Genomic DNA, 16,905 nt, shown 5'->3' on the forward strand with positions numbered 1-16,905 from the left:
AGCAAATATGCATCTGTGTGTACAGTATGTGTATGTATGTATGTATGTATGTGTGTGTCTCGTCTGGTGAGCCTAACTATGGTATACTAAAGGAGGATGAACTCAAGCCTCACTGACACATACAGGGAAATAAGAGGGGTTGCATATGTATTGCATTTTAATGTGTTCATCATGCAATGGTATCACAAGCTCATCAAATATTGTAAATTTGTGTATAATTTCCTCTTGCGTTGTTTGTTTTGTTACAAACTTGGAATACTGATATAACAAGTGTGATTACCCCTGTTAACGCAAGAAATAAAACAGTAAATATTGCATGCACATGTTGGCATTGTTGTCAGGGGAGCCGTGGTATTTCTTGTGATAAATATTGTGGTAATGTTACTGCATTGCAATAACATCTGCTACATCTGTAGATAATACTAAATATCACAATCCATTGGTGTGATGTTAATACATTAAATGTGTGTAAGCAATCAAACAGAAAGAGAAGGTTACTTCACAATCAAGACATTGTTGGCTTGAATTCAGTTACCAACTAGTTCTCTTATTTTCAGCTTGCACATGAGTATGATTTTCTTATAATTGAGGATGATCCCTACTACTTTCTTCAGTTCGGCAAGGTAAACCATCACACACTTATCTTACTATAGATTATTGATGGCTTTAAAACAGCAGTACCCTCTGCTAAAGCTCCTTTTTTTGGCGGGTTCTCAAACCATTGCTCTGCTGTTGTATTACTGTGTTAGTCCTACATGAGGTGGGACTCCTGGTTTCAGAGACATTTTATTGTTTAACTGGAGGGCTTTTTCCCCTCTTTCAAAATGACCAACGGGCAACTTCCTGTCCATGAGCCAATCCATAAAGGGAGGCATATGTTACCCGATTGGATGGCTTCCCTCCCTTTTTAAGGTGACGTCTCATCACCCAAAAAATGGGAAGGCATCACATGGTACATCCACCAATCAGGTTGGTGGATGTAACACATGTCTGTCAAATGTGACGTCACAGGCCTTGTATAAGGCCTTTCATGTCTCATTTGACAGGAAGGAGACGGTGAGGCAACATCTGCTGAACCTGGAGAAGAAGAAAAAAAAAAAAGATTGCGGCCGACAAGACCGGACATTTAAACTTGCAGGAGATAGAGGCACCTCATACTGGGGCCTCTACCTCAGGAAGCAGTGAAAAGTAGTGTGATTCAGCTCCAAAGACCCCCTGCTTCAATCCTATGTAATAAAAATAAAATAAAAGCAGAGCTTCATTACCTTAGTGGCTAACTGCTAAAGTAATGAAGGGGATTAAACGGCAGTTCCCGGTTTGTTGGTGGTAGAGGGCGTGGGTGCAGGTTGTAATTGCACTGGAGTGGGTGGTTAGGCCTCCCGGGCGGGTAGCGGGAGGGGTTAACACCTTTTAATTACCTTAGTGGTGGTAACCACAAAGATAATTGAGGGATTAACCCCTCCCGGGATGCCGAACCACCCACCCTGGGACAACTACAACTCTCACCCACCCCCTCTACCACCAACAAACCGGGTACTGCCGTTTAATCCCCTCATTACCTACGCAGTTAAGTAATGAAGCTCTGCTTTTATTTTATTTTCATTACATATGATTGAAGCAAGAGCTGAACCACATTACTTTAAGGTCCGGAGACCACCTGCTTCCAGGGGTACTGGCCCACATGTGGGGTGCCAGTATCGCCTACAAGTTTAAATGTCCAGGTAATGTGGGCCGTGACGCAGGAAATTTAAACTTTAAAGAGATTCTGGCACCTGATATGGAGGCCTGTACCTCAGCGAAGGAGGGGACCCCGGGATCTGAAATGAACGCGGTTCAGCTCTGGAAACCCCGTGCTTCAATACTGTGTACTAAAAATAAAAACTGCACGATCGCTTGTAAGAGCTGTACATGGGACAGGGGGGCTCTTCCAGACTAGTGTGGCCTGGTAGGATTAATTCAGTGGGAGTCCCATTCAGAAGCAAGGACCCCAGCTTTGTTACTCCTTATGGGAAATTAGTCTTCTGAGGTTTTGGGTGTGGGGAAACTGTAGTCAGTCAGAGACCCTTCAGATGCAGTTTCCTGGCGCCCAAATTGAAAGTAAATGATACTCCATCAGTATTGATTCGCACCACGTAGTAAATATGGTTTCAATGTGTTTTCTCTCGTATTTTATTAAATATTATTTTGCAAGAATCTTTTATTAACCTACAGGATTTATGTTTATCTTGTTTTTTGTCTTTTGTCTTTTTAGCCTTGGGCTCCTACTTTCCTTTCAATGGATGTTGACGGACGGGTTTTAAGAACTGACTCCATGTCGAAAATTCTTTCTTCGGGGTAAAATCAATGACATACTTTTTAATTTCCTGACAAAATGGGCTTCTGTGTTTTTTCTGTAAGAAATGGTCTGCTAAACAAAATAAATGCTGGCGAGATATGATAACCTCCTAGACGAGCAGGGACAGCCAACTCCTGTTAAGGACTGCTAACAGGTCAGGTTTTCAGGATATCACTGCTTCAGCACAAGTGGCTCAATCCATGGCTCAGTCACAATGACTTAGCCACTGATTGAGCCATCTGTGCTGAAGCAGGGATACAGTATGCTGAAAACATTACGTGTTGGTGGCCCCAGAGGACTGGAGTTGGCCACTATTGATTTAGTGTTAAAAGATGCAAACTGTCAAGGCCACTCAGGTGTGTTTTTAGGCCTGTGCTAAGAAAAGCATAATGGATTGCATATACAAAAGAATGCAAAATGGCATTTGCATTTGTTAGGTGGAATTATACTGCTGCGGCAGCTTTTAATCTAATGCTTGCCGGGAGCTGGCCAAGAGCGTAGCGGGTCTGCTCGCCATTTAAAAACGGGGTTTCCAGCGCGGCGGCCGCTTCAATAGGCTAATGGCGCTTACTATTGAAAGCACCCAAGGCGCGGGAAAACCGCCCGGTTTTCGGCCGAAGACAGCCGCACGCCGCCGCGCTATTTTTAAAATGCGGAGGCAGCCGCATTAGGTTTAGCTCGGCTGCCAGTGTACATGTAGCCCCTTTCCCTATGCTTAAGGCCTCGGGCATGGTCAGCGCTTAGGCGCTGACCCGTGCTGAGGCGCGCTGCTGCTCGGCAGTGAGCCCCTGTAGCTGCAATGAGAGCGGTTTTAGCAGGGGCTCACGCACGCTTGCGGAAGTGTGTGTCTTAAGAAATCTTAAGTTTCTGACCTCGCCGGAGCGCAGGGCCGGTCACGTGAGCGGTTCGCCCAATGACGGCGAACCAGCTTTGTGACGTCACAGGCCCCCCTTCCCCCACCCCACCGACACGCCCACGAACGGCGCGCGGTCTAAGGCCAGGGAAAGCACCCGCTTTCCCTCAGCCTCCGCGCGCCTCCGCACGGCTGAAGTCTGTATGGACTCAGCCTAAGGGCGACTACACGTGCTGCTGTACCTGTTCCTCACAGGAGGCCTAAGCCTCCGCCTCTGGGAGCTTGGAGTGAGCGCTTTCTCCTTTAATGCAGCGCCTCCACCAATGAGGGATCCCAGCATTCGCGGGATAACCCCTCACAGGAACGAATACATTAATGAATACACATACGTGTGTGTGTGTGTGTGTGTGTGTGTGTGTGTGTGTGTGTGTGTGTGTGTACTGAACACACACATATAACCATATAACTGTAGCAATGGTAACTCCCAGGGAATACCCAATAGCCCTGGATAATTCCCCCCCAAAGTACGGAGGGTGCGGTGTCACCAATTACCCTGGTGTCCTTCCCAATGTCAGTCCCACCCAATATATGAGGTAGCACTACCCCTGTGAACTGTTGGTGCACTTATATCTTCCTGTGCACTCCTGTACCCAGGTGCAGATTGATGAAACAAAGAGATCAGTCCGGTCCCACGACGTGGGGCCTCTGACTATAATCTCCTCACTCCTTATGTGTCCTGATCCGCTCTGTGAGGCGAGCCCCAGCTGTAGTGTGTCACCTAATGTCTCTATGACCTGTGGCCTGGTCCAAGACCATAGGGCACCGCGTGGCCGTCTGGTCACCGATACAATAACACCTCTATCTATATAAAAAAATGTGGAAGTGCCCCAACCTGGGGCTTTCCCTACAATACTCAACTCAGGTCTCAGGACCTAGCTGGGACCTAAGGGGCAAGCCAAGGCCTAGTCAAGGGAAGCACTGCTTCCTGGACATTACCTCTCTTCTTGCCGCCCTCCGTCCGACTGACTTGCGGTCCATATGCACGCCAAAGCTATCGCCTGCCTCCTCAAGCCCTATTGGCTACCTAGCCCCATGTGGCATCCTACTGCAAAGGATCCTGGGACTCATAGTCCCACGTGGCGTCTTGCGGAGCCACCTAAGTTGGCTGCCGCACTACTATCTATCAGCACATGCGCACCACATCCTACTGCGCATGCACGAACCTAAAATGGCCGCCCCCACCTCCTGTGTCTGTTGCGGTGCTCCGGCGTCACAAAGCCGCAGCTCCCCCTCACCGGAGGTACGAAGGGGGGCTCGGCTACATACAAATTGTGTCACACAGCAATCCGATGGACACTAGTAACAAAAAAAGAAAAGAGCAGACATGTTTATTCCCTGGGATAACTTTTGGGGGGGGATAGGAGGATTGCTTTCTTATTTACTTTTCTTTTTGTTGTACTTATCACCAAACCTGCCTTACCCCACAGCATACAATGTTAACTATAGCCAGGGATTCTGGGTAATGAGAACTCAGTGTGTCACTTCTTGCTTCTAATCCACTCAAATATGGATGCCTTAAGCTTGTCTGTTTCATACACCTTGTAATGCAACATGTTGGTTTAAAAAAGTGCATTGTCAGCAAATCTAATCACAGACGGCTGTTAAGACCTTTGAGTCTCATTAGTGTGAGGTTGCTTACTGGCCTTGAGTAGGTTTGCTGGCCATGCACTACTTTTAACCCAGGCTCTTCGTTAAAAGCTGTGTAAAATAGCTGGCATTCAAGTGAGATCTTGCCGTGCCGTAAGGTTTCTTAAAGCAGAAGACTTGCTAGTATAATATGGGCATATATGTCTCCCTAATATGTTTTGCAACTGATTTTGTAGGCCCTTTTTTTTTTTTTTTTTTTTGTATTTTTAAAAAATCTATATTAACCATAAAATGTTTTGCCAATATTTTTCATGTAGTAAAGCCACATATCAAACGTGTGTTATATATCTATAAAGATTATATATATATATATATATATATATATATATATATATATATATATATATATATATATAATCTCAACCCCTTTATAACGCGATGCAAGCGTTGCGCCCAATTTTCGTATTTATGAATACATTACAACACAATTATTGGTATCTTAAATACTTTATTGTACAATGCATACAATTGCACATTATTTCTAAGGCGATGTGATTCTTTGGACCCCAAGCACTGCGTTATAAGGGGGTTGAGCTGTATATAATTTCTTTAAAGCAACATAAATGTCAAATATACATTTTAACCCTTTGTTTCACGTTTTCATAGACTGAGGATTGGCTTTTTATCAGGTCCCAAACCTCTTGTTGACAGAGTCATTTTGCACATCCAGGCCTCAACATTGCATACAAGTACTTTTACTCAGGTAATCAAATAGTACATTAGTGGGCTTGAAAGGAAATCAATGGTCAGCTATTGTCTACCCCTCTTCCTTCAGGCTGAAGTGTTCAGATTTACATCTGCTTATCCTCATCATTCAGGGGTCACATGTCAGCTCGAGGGATAGACTCCAAAATGTACGAATATGGGATGTCACACTATAGACAACAAAAGACCAAAAAGCCCCAATGGTACAGTACATCCAATATGACCAATTAATGAGTTCAATACCATCTGTTATTCTACTCATAAGTAAGGGTCATTAGTCGATCATTTGGAAAGCATTATAAGCCAGCAACCATGTCAAGGTTAACCCTTTACTGCAGGTCCTAAACTGCCTGCCATGTTCTCTTTACTTGTCTACATGAGGAAAAAGTCAATAGACTAGTCATCACAAGTATATGTTGGGACCTGCTGATTACATTGGGTGGGTGAGCTTAAAACCAAGGAGAAGGAATTTGCAGAGAGAGGAATTACCTGAAAGGCTTAAAAACAACAATATATAATGAGCTGGACGAGGAGGAAACCCAGATAGACCATCTTTACATGATGAGGTGGGAGGCTAATCAATCCCCAGGACATATGGGTGGCAGCCTCAAAATCGTCCATATGTACCACCGCGTTATAACCGGGATCGTGAAATGGCCGACACGACCCAGCATCTGCCGCTCTCTCCTCTCCCTGGCTTGTCCACAAGCGCGAGCGCAGAGGAGGGTCACATGAACCTTCTCTGACCAGTGACAGCCCAACAGTGAATACATTTTATATAATACACATGCAGTAATCGAGCCCATGACCCTTTAGAATTGCTAGTAGCAATTCTCTATCTGCTATACCACAGGGTTATGTGTTTATAGATTTAGATTCATCACACCAAGACTGTGATGTACTGTAGCAGCTAGAAAATTGTGCCTAGCATATGAAGCGTCATGGGTTCAATTCCGGCATGGTATAATTTATATATTATTATTTTATATAATTAATCATTTATAAATGATAAAATAATTTATAAATTAAAAATTATAATTAAAATGTATAAATTATAAAATTAATAATTTATAAATAAAATATGATAATTACACCATACCATGCTGGAAATGACCCTTCATATGCTAGTAGTAATTATCTAGCTGCTACACCACAAAATTGGTGTGATGAATCGGACTCTATAAATACACTTAACATCTACTGCACAATGCAATCCAATAGATGTTAAGTTTGTCACTGTTGGTCAGTTTTTGGTCAGAGAAGGGTCATGTGAAACTCAAAAGTTAAATTTGAAAGCAGCGCACGTGGACGTAGCCCGATGAAGCAGGGAGAGGAGAGAGCTGCAGATGCCCGGTAAGTCAAAGCATTGAATGTTATTTTAAAAAGCTGTATCTGTCTGACAGTGGATTGGTGGTGCCCCATATCCGTAGAAATTGTTTTATAACCCTTTCTAGACTGAAGAGCATCAATAACTGTTTTTTTCTGAGGCCCTTCAGAGATTTATTTTGATTGTGGCATGACATATTTCCACCCACCTGTATGGTGAAGACCAAACTCAAAAGTTTCTGATCTTGATATAGGATGGGGCCATCTAAATGCACACCTGAAGATCTGCCTGATTCTAATTATCCCCTTTTATTTAGCAGATAGAACGTGCATTTCACTTACTGTAGCTTTTCACATGCCTTGACTCTTAATTACTATTTTTTTTTATCTAATTCATACATCATTTTGTTTTCAAAAGACATGGAATTGGATAATATAAATCCTATCAGATCTTTTTTTGATTCAAGAAGGTTATCATGGAAAAACTTTGAGCTATGTGTGTTTAAATGTAGTTAGAAACAACTATTGGGAGATTTGTTACCTTTTCCTGGCTGGGGAACTTGTTTTTGACATGCACCCATGGCAGTGTATATATATATATATATATATATATATATATATCGTAGTCAATATCCAGAGAAAAGAGTACTCCCGATACTATAGATATATATCTATATATAGATATATCTATATATAGATATATACACTGGTTGACAAATCACCAAAAAATCTACTCGCCACACAAAAAAATCTACTCGCCACCTAGTACCAAACGTGTGCTGCTTGGGCCAATATTTACTCACCCGGGGGTTAAATCCACTCGCCCGGGGCGAGCAAATGTATAGGTTTGTCGAACACTGGATATATATATATATATATATATATATATATATATATATATATATATTAGTATCGGGAGTATTCTTTTCTCTGGATATTGACTACGTACATATTCTAGTCCATAATATTTCGTGCAGTTCTTGCTTATGTGTGTCCTTGGTCTCCCTTGCTGTAGTCATAGTGCTGATTTCTATGTGCTCATCTGTTTGTCAGTGTTGCAAAGAATACCATTATTTATATAAAACACAAATATTTAAATATAAATGTTAATCTTTGTTATAAGCTGAGATGCTTTACAGCCTTTGTGGTGTAGTCAGTATCTTGTAATCATCAGCATTTTATGTGTGATTCCTTATCCCCTCAGCAGTACTGAACATGAATACCTTGGTTTTAAAAGGGGCAGCCAAACCTTGAATATACCTCTCCCCAACAATTTCATCTGTTTATCCCATGTGGCTCCAAACAGGGCTATCTTATTGGTTGATACTGTGGATATGAGGAAACCATAGGTGCTGTATGTACTATACAAAATGTATATTAGTTATGGGCCATACATTGGGCTAGTTTGTTTTATTCCCCATAATAAGAGGTTTTTATGATATTTTAAGTGTGTGTAGTTACTCATGAATAAAATACACTACAACAGGTTAATTTTTAGGTCAGAAAAAGCAAAGCGTTTCACCCAAATAAACACTAGTATTATTCTGTATATTTGTACCAATGCTTCCCTCCCAGATTGTGACACCTGAGAGAGTATGAGGTATTGGTCAGCAGATGTATTACAATGAGTATTTTACTTTCAGGTTGTGACATCACAATTACTTCATAAATGGGGAATGAAAGGCTTCTTGGAACATACTGAAAGGTACACAGACTGCTTTGCTATCTTCTTGTTTTGATAGCATTGTGCAGATTTAGCATTTATGTTTTCAAAATAGTTTGTTTAGCCCAAACGATTACACAACTTGAATGGTTCATTACTCTAACACACACTCTTGTATTGCTTGAGCAATCTGCAATATGTTCCATGCCTGTCCATTACTATGGGGTACACACTTGAAATCATTTTTACAGTTCGTCAAAATGTTAGGTGTTCGTATTATTTTAATTCCATTTAATTACTTTACAATAGTAATTACAATCATGCATTTTTAATACTACTTCGTGAAAATACTATGTGCAGCCATCGCTTGCAAAAAGTATTTTGGGTGTGAAAGTATTCACTTGTTTCTTGCATATTTATAATCCTTTTTATCTCTTTCAGTGTAATAGATTTCTACAGTAGACAGCGTGTTGCAATGCTTTCTTCTGCAGATAAATGGCTAACAGGTTGGTGTATAATCACAAATGTTTTACATTAATTTAACAATGTTTCCCTAATCTGTCCAACTGGCGTTCTTCAAGCTTAAATCTCCCCATGGAATTCAAGCTTTCCTGAGTCAAAAGTTAATACTGTTGTATTTCTGTGTTCTGTTCTTTTTTTACCTTTTGTATGCTATGACACACTTGCAAACGAGGTTGAGATCTTTAAAGGAGCAGTTCCTCCTACTCTCTTTCAGGCTGGGAAATGGGGTGCCCCGTGAGCGCAACTCCACTATTTTAAATTCTGGGGAACCCCGGTATCCAAGATACATACTAGTGAAGGTACCAGGTTTAATCTCCCTCGGCGAACAAAATGGCTCCCACAATCTCGTTCCAATAGGAAGCTTCAACATCATTAGTTGTTGTGTCCTATTGGATGGCCATTTAAATCCTCTTCAAAAACCAGGAAGTACTATCAGCAACCTCAAAAGACAAAAAGCTACATCCAACATGACAAATGATCTAGTTAAAAAGTTTAATATGAATCTATTTATCTTCTCATAAGCAAGGGTCATTTAGTGCAATTCTTTGGCCAAAGTATTTTAAGCTTACAACCACATCTGTGTGGCCTCTCTGGAGATCCTACTGTGTCTGCAAACATCTCTAATAACCTCTCCAACCGAGCGAGAACGCCTTAATAGAACTGCTATTTAAAAGGTGGGATGGGCAAGCTTAAATGCACAGTGGAGGGGTCACAAACCTCCAAATTGATTACAAATTAAAATTTACAAACACACAGCCTGTGTAAACTCAACCCAAACCCACCACAGCAGATGTTTGTCAAAAGGAGTGCTACTGGGATTGTGACCTTATGTGTAGAACAAAAGGCAAAAAAGCCAGAGTGCTACATCCAATTTGGCAAATTATATCATTTAAATAGTTAAATACTAATCTGTTTATCATTTCCTAAGCAAGGTTCATTTAGTTCAATTTGGCCAAAGTATTTTAAGCTTACAACCACATATTCGTAACTTCGCCAGTAGAGGTTTGTAAATTATTTGTAGACATTCGACTTTGCAGTGACTATGGAGTTTCTTCACAAGCAAAAATATTAATGGCTCAATCTCCGATCGGGCACATTCACCTCTTTAAAGATAAACATTTGTATGTGCAAAGTATTCGTACATGGCACCCCTATAAAAGGTGTGACTGCATGTATCCATTATGGGGACATCTGCAAACAAATCAAATATTCGTTTTAACATTTGCTTTGGGAGGAGTATAAATGGGGATGCAGCCTCAGATCTAAGCCAATGTGTTGTTGGGTTTGGGTTGGTGTGGCTGGCTGTTGGCATCAGTATTGCAATATTTGATTTATATATTGGTTTATAAAACTTTTTTTGTGTGTATTCAATACTGATGCCAACAGCCAGCCACCCAAACCCACACAACAACTGGCACTCCAATAGTTGACATATAAGGTAGCTGCATGTTCCATAAATAATCAATAAATATATGATACCGTTTCACCTGGGGTTGGGGGTCCCGCTTGTGGGGCTGAAACGTTGGATATTTGAGTCTTGTTTTCTACAATCTATTTAATTCAACCCGAGTGCTTTCTGCTGATTCTCGTGCGAACGGGTGTGTGTATACAGTATACTGTTATGTATCATTAACTGCCGCACAGGGATGGTGCAACATGTAGATATCCATCTGACCCCATTGAGTAACTGCCCATTGTACAGTCCTGCATTGAGAAGCGGCCTTCCCATTAGGCCTGAAAGGCCAGGGCTTTGGGTGCCAAAATGTTCACCCCTATATACATTTGCCGCGCTATCGCGACTGATGGGTAAGCACTTGCATGTGACGGACGCATCCTTGCTGCCGCCCTCGTCCTGAATCGCAGCGTCAAATGAGACCTCTGACGTCACACAGTGTCTCATTGCCATGGCAACGTGACGTCATGATGTCGTGTTACCATGGCAATGCGATGCCATGCAACATCACATTGGTGACGTCCGGGCATCATTTGACGCCGTGATTCAGGAGAAGGGGGGCAGCAGCAAGGAAGTGGCAGCAACATGCAAGTGCCTAGGGGTAGCGGATCTTCAGCACATCGTCTGAATCTAGCCTTGCATATAAATAAACATGTCTAATACCTGTTTTAGTGGTGTTAAGAAAGTTTGGCAAGTAGACGTGCAGGGGCAAGAAGAGGTGGAAGCTGTAATTTTAGTGGTGGTGTTGATACAGTTTTAAAAATCTGTGAAAGGTGGTGCTACTACTCATAGCAAGAGTCAGCTGAAGGACAATGACATTGAATCCCATTCGCAATCCTACAACAGAAGGTCTCCACCCTACCTAGACAATTAACCTCCAGTTTTAAAGCGATTTTAAACTGGGAACTGGAAATTCAAGTCAGCCTAGGGCTAATACTGACATTGGGAATGTGGAGAAGCCGATTGAGAATTAAACAGTAATTTCTAGGGAAACGCCATTACAGTACTACCACTGCCAGCTGCTGTTACTGCCACTATCTGGAAAAGGTATATCATACTAATCAACAAACATACCAAAAAGAAAGAGCGCATAGAAAGACGGAATCCGTAAAAAATATAAACACTTTCTGTGTTATAAACATGTTAAAAAAGGACATTGATAAAACAAAGGCACAACACCATGTTGGAAAGAACCATCCCACACCTAGGACCTGATGATATGTAAGATAAGTATACAGTCCCTAGCCACAGAACAAGAAAGTGACCTGGCTAATGCTATGGAGCTTCTCGCAACATCCTCGTGGGAGCAGGGAAACATTGGATATCTATCATCACAGCATTTGACTTTTTTGGCAACTTGATGACCTCAATACCTCTACACTTTTCGCGTCACATACGCTTCGTCAGGGGCTGTCATGAATTGTCATGTTGCTGGCATAAGCCAGCTCATCCCTCTTATTTTCCTCCTTGAAAAAAATATGAATTGTTATGGATGATGGCCTGAGAAATGACCCCTATGTTATCTCTATCAAACAGAGAGAAGATTACCTTCAGGGTACACTTTTAGACCTTAGCTTCAAAGACAGAATAAAATACTTTTTGACCATGGTGAAGAGACTGGGGCAAATTGGAGAGAGAAGCAAATTGATTGTGTACAGTTAGTGTTGGAAAAGAAGGAAAGGTAGAGAACGGAGGGCAATGAAGTAAAAGGTTCACAGAGGGCTTCATCAGTGGTGGTACATTCCACACAGAAACAGACAACACAGTGGTCATAATCCCCAGTTACTGTACACTGCATTCCTCCTCTCAGGCCTCAAGTCAAATGACTTTTGGTGATATAAATAGTGGTAGTGGCAGTGACAGCCCTCTGTCAGCAGAACTCTTTAAAGAGTCCCATCACTACGGGAAAAGCTCCATCACTATGGTATGGTTCGCACTAGCGCTGAAGCAGCAGCCACCTCTTATGCAACTAGTGGTATTGACATGGTGTAGGCATATATTGGTGACAGTACATTCCTACCTCGTGACTCTGATCCTCTTGAATACTGAACTGCTAAAATAGAAACATGGCCTCGCCTGCTCTTGCAAAGGTGGCAGTGAAATGGCTGTTGTCCACCAGCAACGTTTTTGTCAGAGAAAGGGTTTAGTGCGTTCATAAGCGACTGTCTGACTAAACTGTCCCATGGTAGTATGGAAAGGCTCACTTTTATCAAGATGAGTCATTATCTGATTCCTCATAAATGAGGCCCCTGCTCCCAGCATTCAAGAGGCTCAGGTGGGGGGTAGCACTCAATATCACTAATGTTATATGGCAATCTTAAAAATATATTTTATTTAATTGATTTTAAAATAAATGGTGCATGAAAAGAGGGTAAGTATTAAAATACATCATGACACTATGTGTCTAGTAGCTGGCACAGTGCCTGAAATAGCAAGTCGCTATCATAGATTAGACCCTTTGTTTAAGGTCTAATCTATGATAGCGATTTGCTATTTCAGGCACTGTGCCAGCTACTAGACACATAGTGTCATGATGTATTTTAATACTTACCCTCTTTTCATGCACCATTTATTTTAAAATCGATTAAATAAAAGATATTTTTAAGATTGCTTATAACATTGGTGATATTGAGTGCTATTATCCACTGAGTTCTTTTTTCTTTTTGGTGTATTGCTTACTACAATTCTCTGTTCAGCACCTTATCTATAATACTCTATTGATTAATTAGTTGAGCAGAGGTTCGCCTACTCTCCATTCCCCTCCCCCTCTCTCCCACGGTATATCAGGTGGGTGGTAATTAGATTTAAACATTACCACAACTAACACTTCAGTAGCACGTCAAGACCATGCAATAATAGCTGTCTCAATAGCCCATCTCCAGTATCCGTGCTGATGACAGAGATGTTGTTAATCATCACAACTAGTTCTAGGGACTCTCCAGTGAGGCCATAATCCACTCAAACACACCATCCATTGCAGAAACATGCAAATATAACATCTTATATTGACCACCTTGTGTGGGCCCAAACAAGCCAGCACCCACACTACTATGCTAGCCACAGAACAACCACCACCATTAAATCTAGATTGGAATTGGCATTGCAGGCTGACCAGCTAGCAATTTAACATAATGGTGGCATGTGGTTGGCTTGTTGAATATATGTATGTTCTTATTACTAATACAATTACTGTTCCATCGCTCAGTTACTCAATCACTCATGGTTGAGAGGGATCACCCAATGACATCCTCCTCCTTTTTATTTGGTTCTAAATATTATTCTGTGAAAAACACTTGAGTGTTATCTGTGTGCATCACTGATCCACTGAAACATGGTCTAGTAGCTGTGAGTTATGATGAAGGAAAAATTAATTAGCTTAAGTAGTCAACCTCTGAGGTTATTTGAGATAAATGTAGCTAAGCTTAATTAGCCACGGAGTGACACTGACTTGCAACGGTCACTGCCAGTGGCTTTAGTCCAGCCACCACCATTGTCATCATTATCTCATTGCACATATGGTAATATATGTACTGTATATTTTATTTTGACCAAGTAGGGAAGCCCAAACAAGCCGGCACCCAAACTGCGATGCCAGCCAGTGCCACACAACAATCGCTACCATAACATACAGGAAAACACAAAGTTTGCATTGTACTTTATTCGTGAGGGTTGTAGGTATTAAATAGTCTGGGAAAGGACAGAGCCCTCCTTGATTTAAATGAAAAGAACAAATTAAATGGGGTGACAGTGTTGGAACAGTGAGTGAGTTTTTATTTGGTTCTCAAATATGTCCCTGTGAAAGACACTCCTTTTGAGTGTTATCTGTGTGAGTCATTGACCACTGCCACAAGGTCTAGTAGCACTGAGATACTGTATAATGAATGACTGAAAGAGACATTTGGTAACAATAAGTAATAACACAAATGACTGAGATAAACTTGACTCGGCTAAGCATCACAGATCCTGCAGCATAGCTACAGACTGATACAGTGTCACTACACTGCCAGAGTGCCAGTGACTTGTTGTGTCCAGCCATCATTGCCCACGCCACTGTCATCATCATTATCTCATTGCCAGAAATAGGCATCATCATATTTTATTTGCAACCATCTTGTGTGGTAGAATCATCTGTGGTCAATGACAGAGGATATAATTGCTAACAAAGGTGGCCCTGACACACTCCCTATCCAAAAACTGGCAGTAGCCTCCAAATCCTCAGTACTACAGGACCTGCTTCCTCTAACCCTGAGCTACTTCCAAAGAGAGCAGTCAAAGGAGGCAGAATTATTACCTCCCCAAGCTCAACTCTGATGTGACCTGTTCCTCTAACACAGGCTGAAAAGCAGTATGAGCAGCAGGTTCCTGAGGCATGCACACAACTACAGGAGGTACAACCACAATACTACTGCTACTCCCACTGCTGGTAGGAGAAAAGGCAACAGCACATCTACTGCAGCTTGTGCTGCTCTACCTCTACTGCTAACTTAGCCCGAAAGTGAAAAATCCCTCCACAGTTTAACAGGAGGGACTCCAGAAGAACCCACCTTGCCCCCACTCTCCATAAAAAAATATATATATATATATATATTCAAACCTCTCTCCCTACCAGCCCACCTATCCACACTAATCCAACCATCAGTCCAGCCACAACACACCCTGATCCTCACAATCTCAACAACAACAATGGGAGGGGCTTCACGCATGAACTCGAGCTAATCGAAGGTTGCAACATTTGTTGATTCAAATGTTGCATCATTCAATTCCAATGAATGTATAAACATTCAATTGACGAATGTATGAAACATTCCATGCAAATCGAATATTTCAAAACACTCATCATTCTAATTTTATGACCTTTGCAGAAAGGAAGGGAGCAGTGACTACAGCGTTGGATCTAGATACATTTGCACAGATTAATTTATAACAAATTTGACCTCAAATTGAATATTGTCCAAAACTCAACAAATAATTCACGGGTCGAATTTGGACACATTTTCCCATTTCTATTCATCAGTAATTATTTCGGAAACTGGGGGTTCCCAGAGAACATTATAGTGCAGTTCACCTGTGGAGGGTTCTTGTTAAAATAAAAAGTAGAGTATATTGCTCCTTTAGTATAATATGTCTTTCGTTGTAAAATATTTTATAAATATGAACTATGTTAGATGAACCAACATGAACAGGAATTAAATCTTAAAGCTGCAGACCAAGCAATATCATATATGTGGTTTTTTTTAATAAATAAGTTCTGTACTATGAGAAAATACTTGTAGTATTTCTTTTTTTAAACGAATTTGAATTTCATTTTTAATGTAGTATTATTATTTTGTAAAAAAATAAATTTCTATAGCAACCATTTACAAAGTCACATCCCCTTCCTCTTCTGAAACCGACTCTGGCACACATTTTTGTGCCTTGCTCTAGCAGTGCGCCAATTGTATCTAGTGACTGCCTGGTCACATAATGTTTCTCGCAGAACTTTGTAACTTTGGTCCTCTTCTGCTACACTGACAGGTATTTTAACACCCGAGCCGAATCTTCGCCGATCGATCATAGGAGAACGGATCGATCGGCAATTTAGCTAATTACTTATCATTGCATGGATTGTATTGATGCACATATTAATGGGGGGGGGGGAATGTAAAAAAATAAAACGGCAGCTTTAATGCAAACATTTTATTTTTAGTACAACCGCTAAAATATTTTTATATAAAAACGTAACATAAAAACGATTTGCATTGCCTATTCTGGGGACTCGTTGATTTCTTTTTAGATTTATTCCACTGGGGATTCGTTGATTTCTTTTTAGATTTTTCCAGTCAGGCTGATCATATGCTTGGTATTCTTTAGAAGCTGCAGTGTTATAGTATAACTATTGTTGTGAAAGTTGCACTCAGAGGCTGAAGGCATATTTATAGTGATTATGTATTACTACTGCCAGAGGAATTCTTATAAATAAAATACCTACCGTCTCTTTTTTTTTTTTTTTAACACGCATAGAGTACTGAAGACCATTGGAGAACATGTATTTTGTTTAGTACTTTTAGCTGGAGAAAATCCCCTTTGATTCTAGATCATGAATAAATAATTTAATCGCTTTAAATAAATATTTATTTGAAGGGGTGCACAACACCAGCAAAATGTTAAATTCTCTGTGAACAAACCATGGCTCATTTAATCTAGATGACAAATCCAGGTGTATTCATTTATCAATGTCTCCAAAAACAGTAACGGATTTATCAAGGAACAACATTCTGATTTTACCAGTGAGATTTTCCTGTTTTAAAACTCTGGTGTAGCACCAAACAAAAAAATCTCTGGTTTCAGGTGGGAATGTTTTT

At 41.0% G+C, this 16,905-nt stretch overlaps 1 protein-coding gene across 4 annotated transcripts in view; it reads left to right on the forward strand.

Moving 5' to 3' along the window:
• AADAT (aminoadipate aminotransferase) overlaps positions 1–16,905 on the forward strand; it is a 61,587-nt gene that overhangs the window by 29,330 nt on the left and 15,352 nt on the right. For all 4 annotated transcript variants that reach the window (XM_075611484.1, XM_075611457.1, XM_075611475.1 and 1 more), the window contains 5 exons: positions 558–623; positions 2,252–2,334; positions 5,502–5,598; positions 8,570–8,631; positions 9,031–9,095. In XM_075611484.1, the coding sequence (XP_075467599.1) occupies positions 558–623; positions 2,252–2,334; positions 5,502–5,598; positions 8,570–8,631; positions 9,031–9,095 (373 nt within the window). The remainder of the gene's footprint in view (positions 1–557; positions 624–2,251; positions 2,335–5,501; positions 5,599–8,569; positions 8,632–9,030; positions 9,096–16,905) is intronic.

The sequence above is a fragment of the Ascaphus truei genome, chromosome 1, assembly GCF_040206685.1.
Source record: "Ascaphus truei isolate aAscTru1 chromosome 1, aAscTru1.hap1, whole genome shotgun sequence".
Classification (NCBI taxonomy): domain Eukaryota; kingdom Metazoa; phylum Chordata; class Amphibia; order Anura; family Ascaphidae; genus Ascaphus; species Ascaphus truei.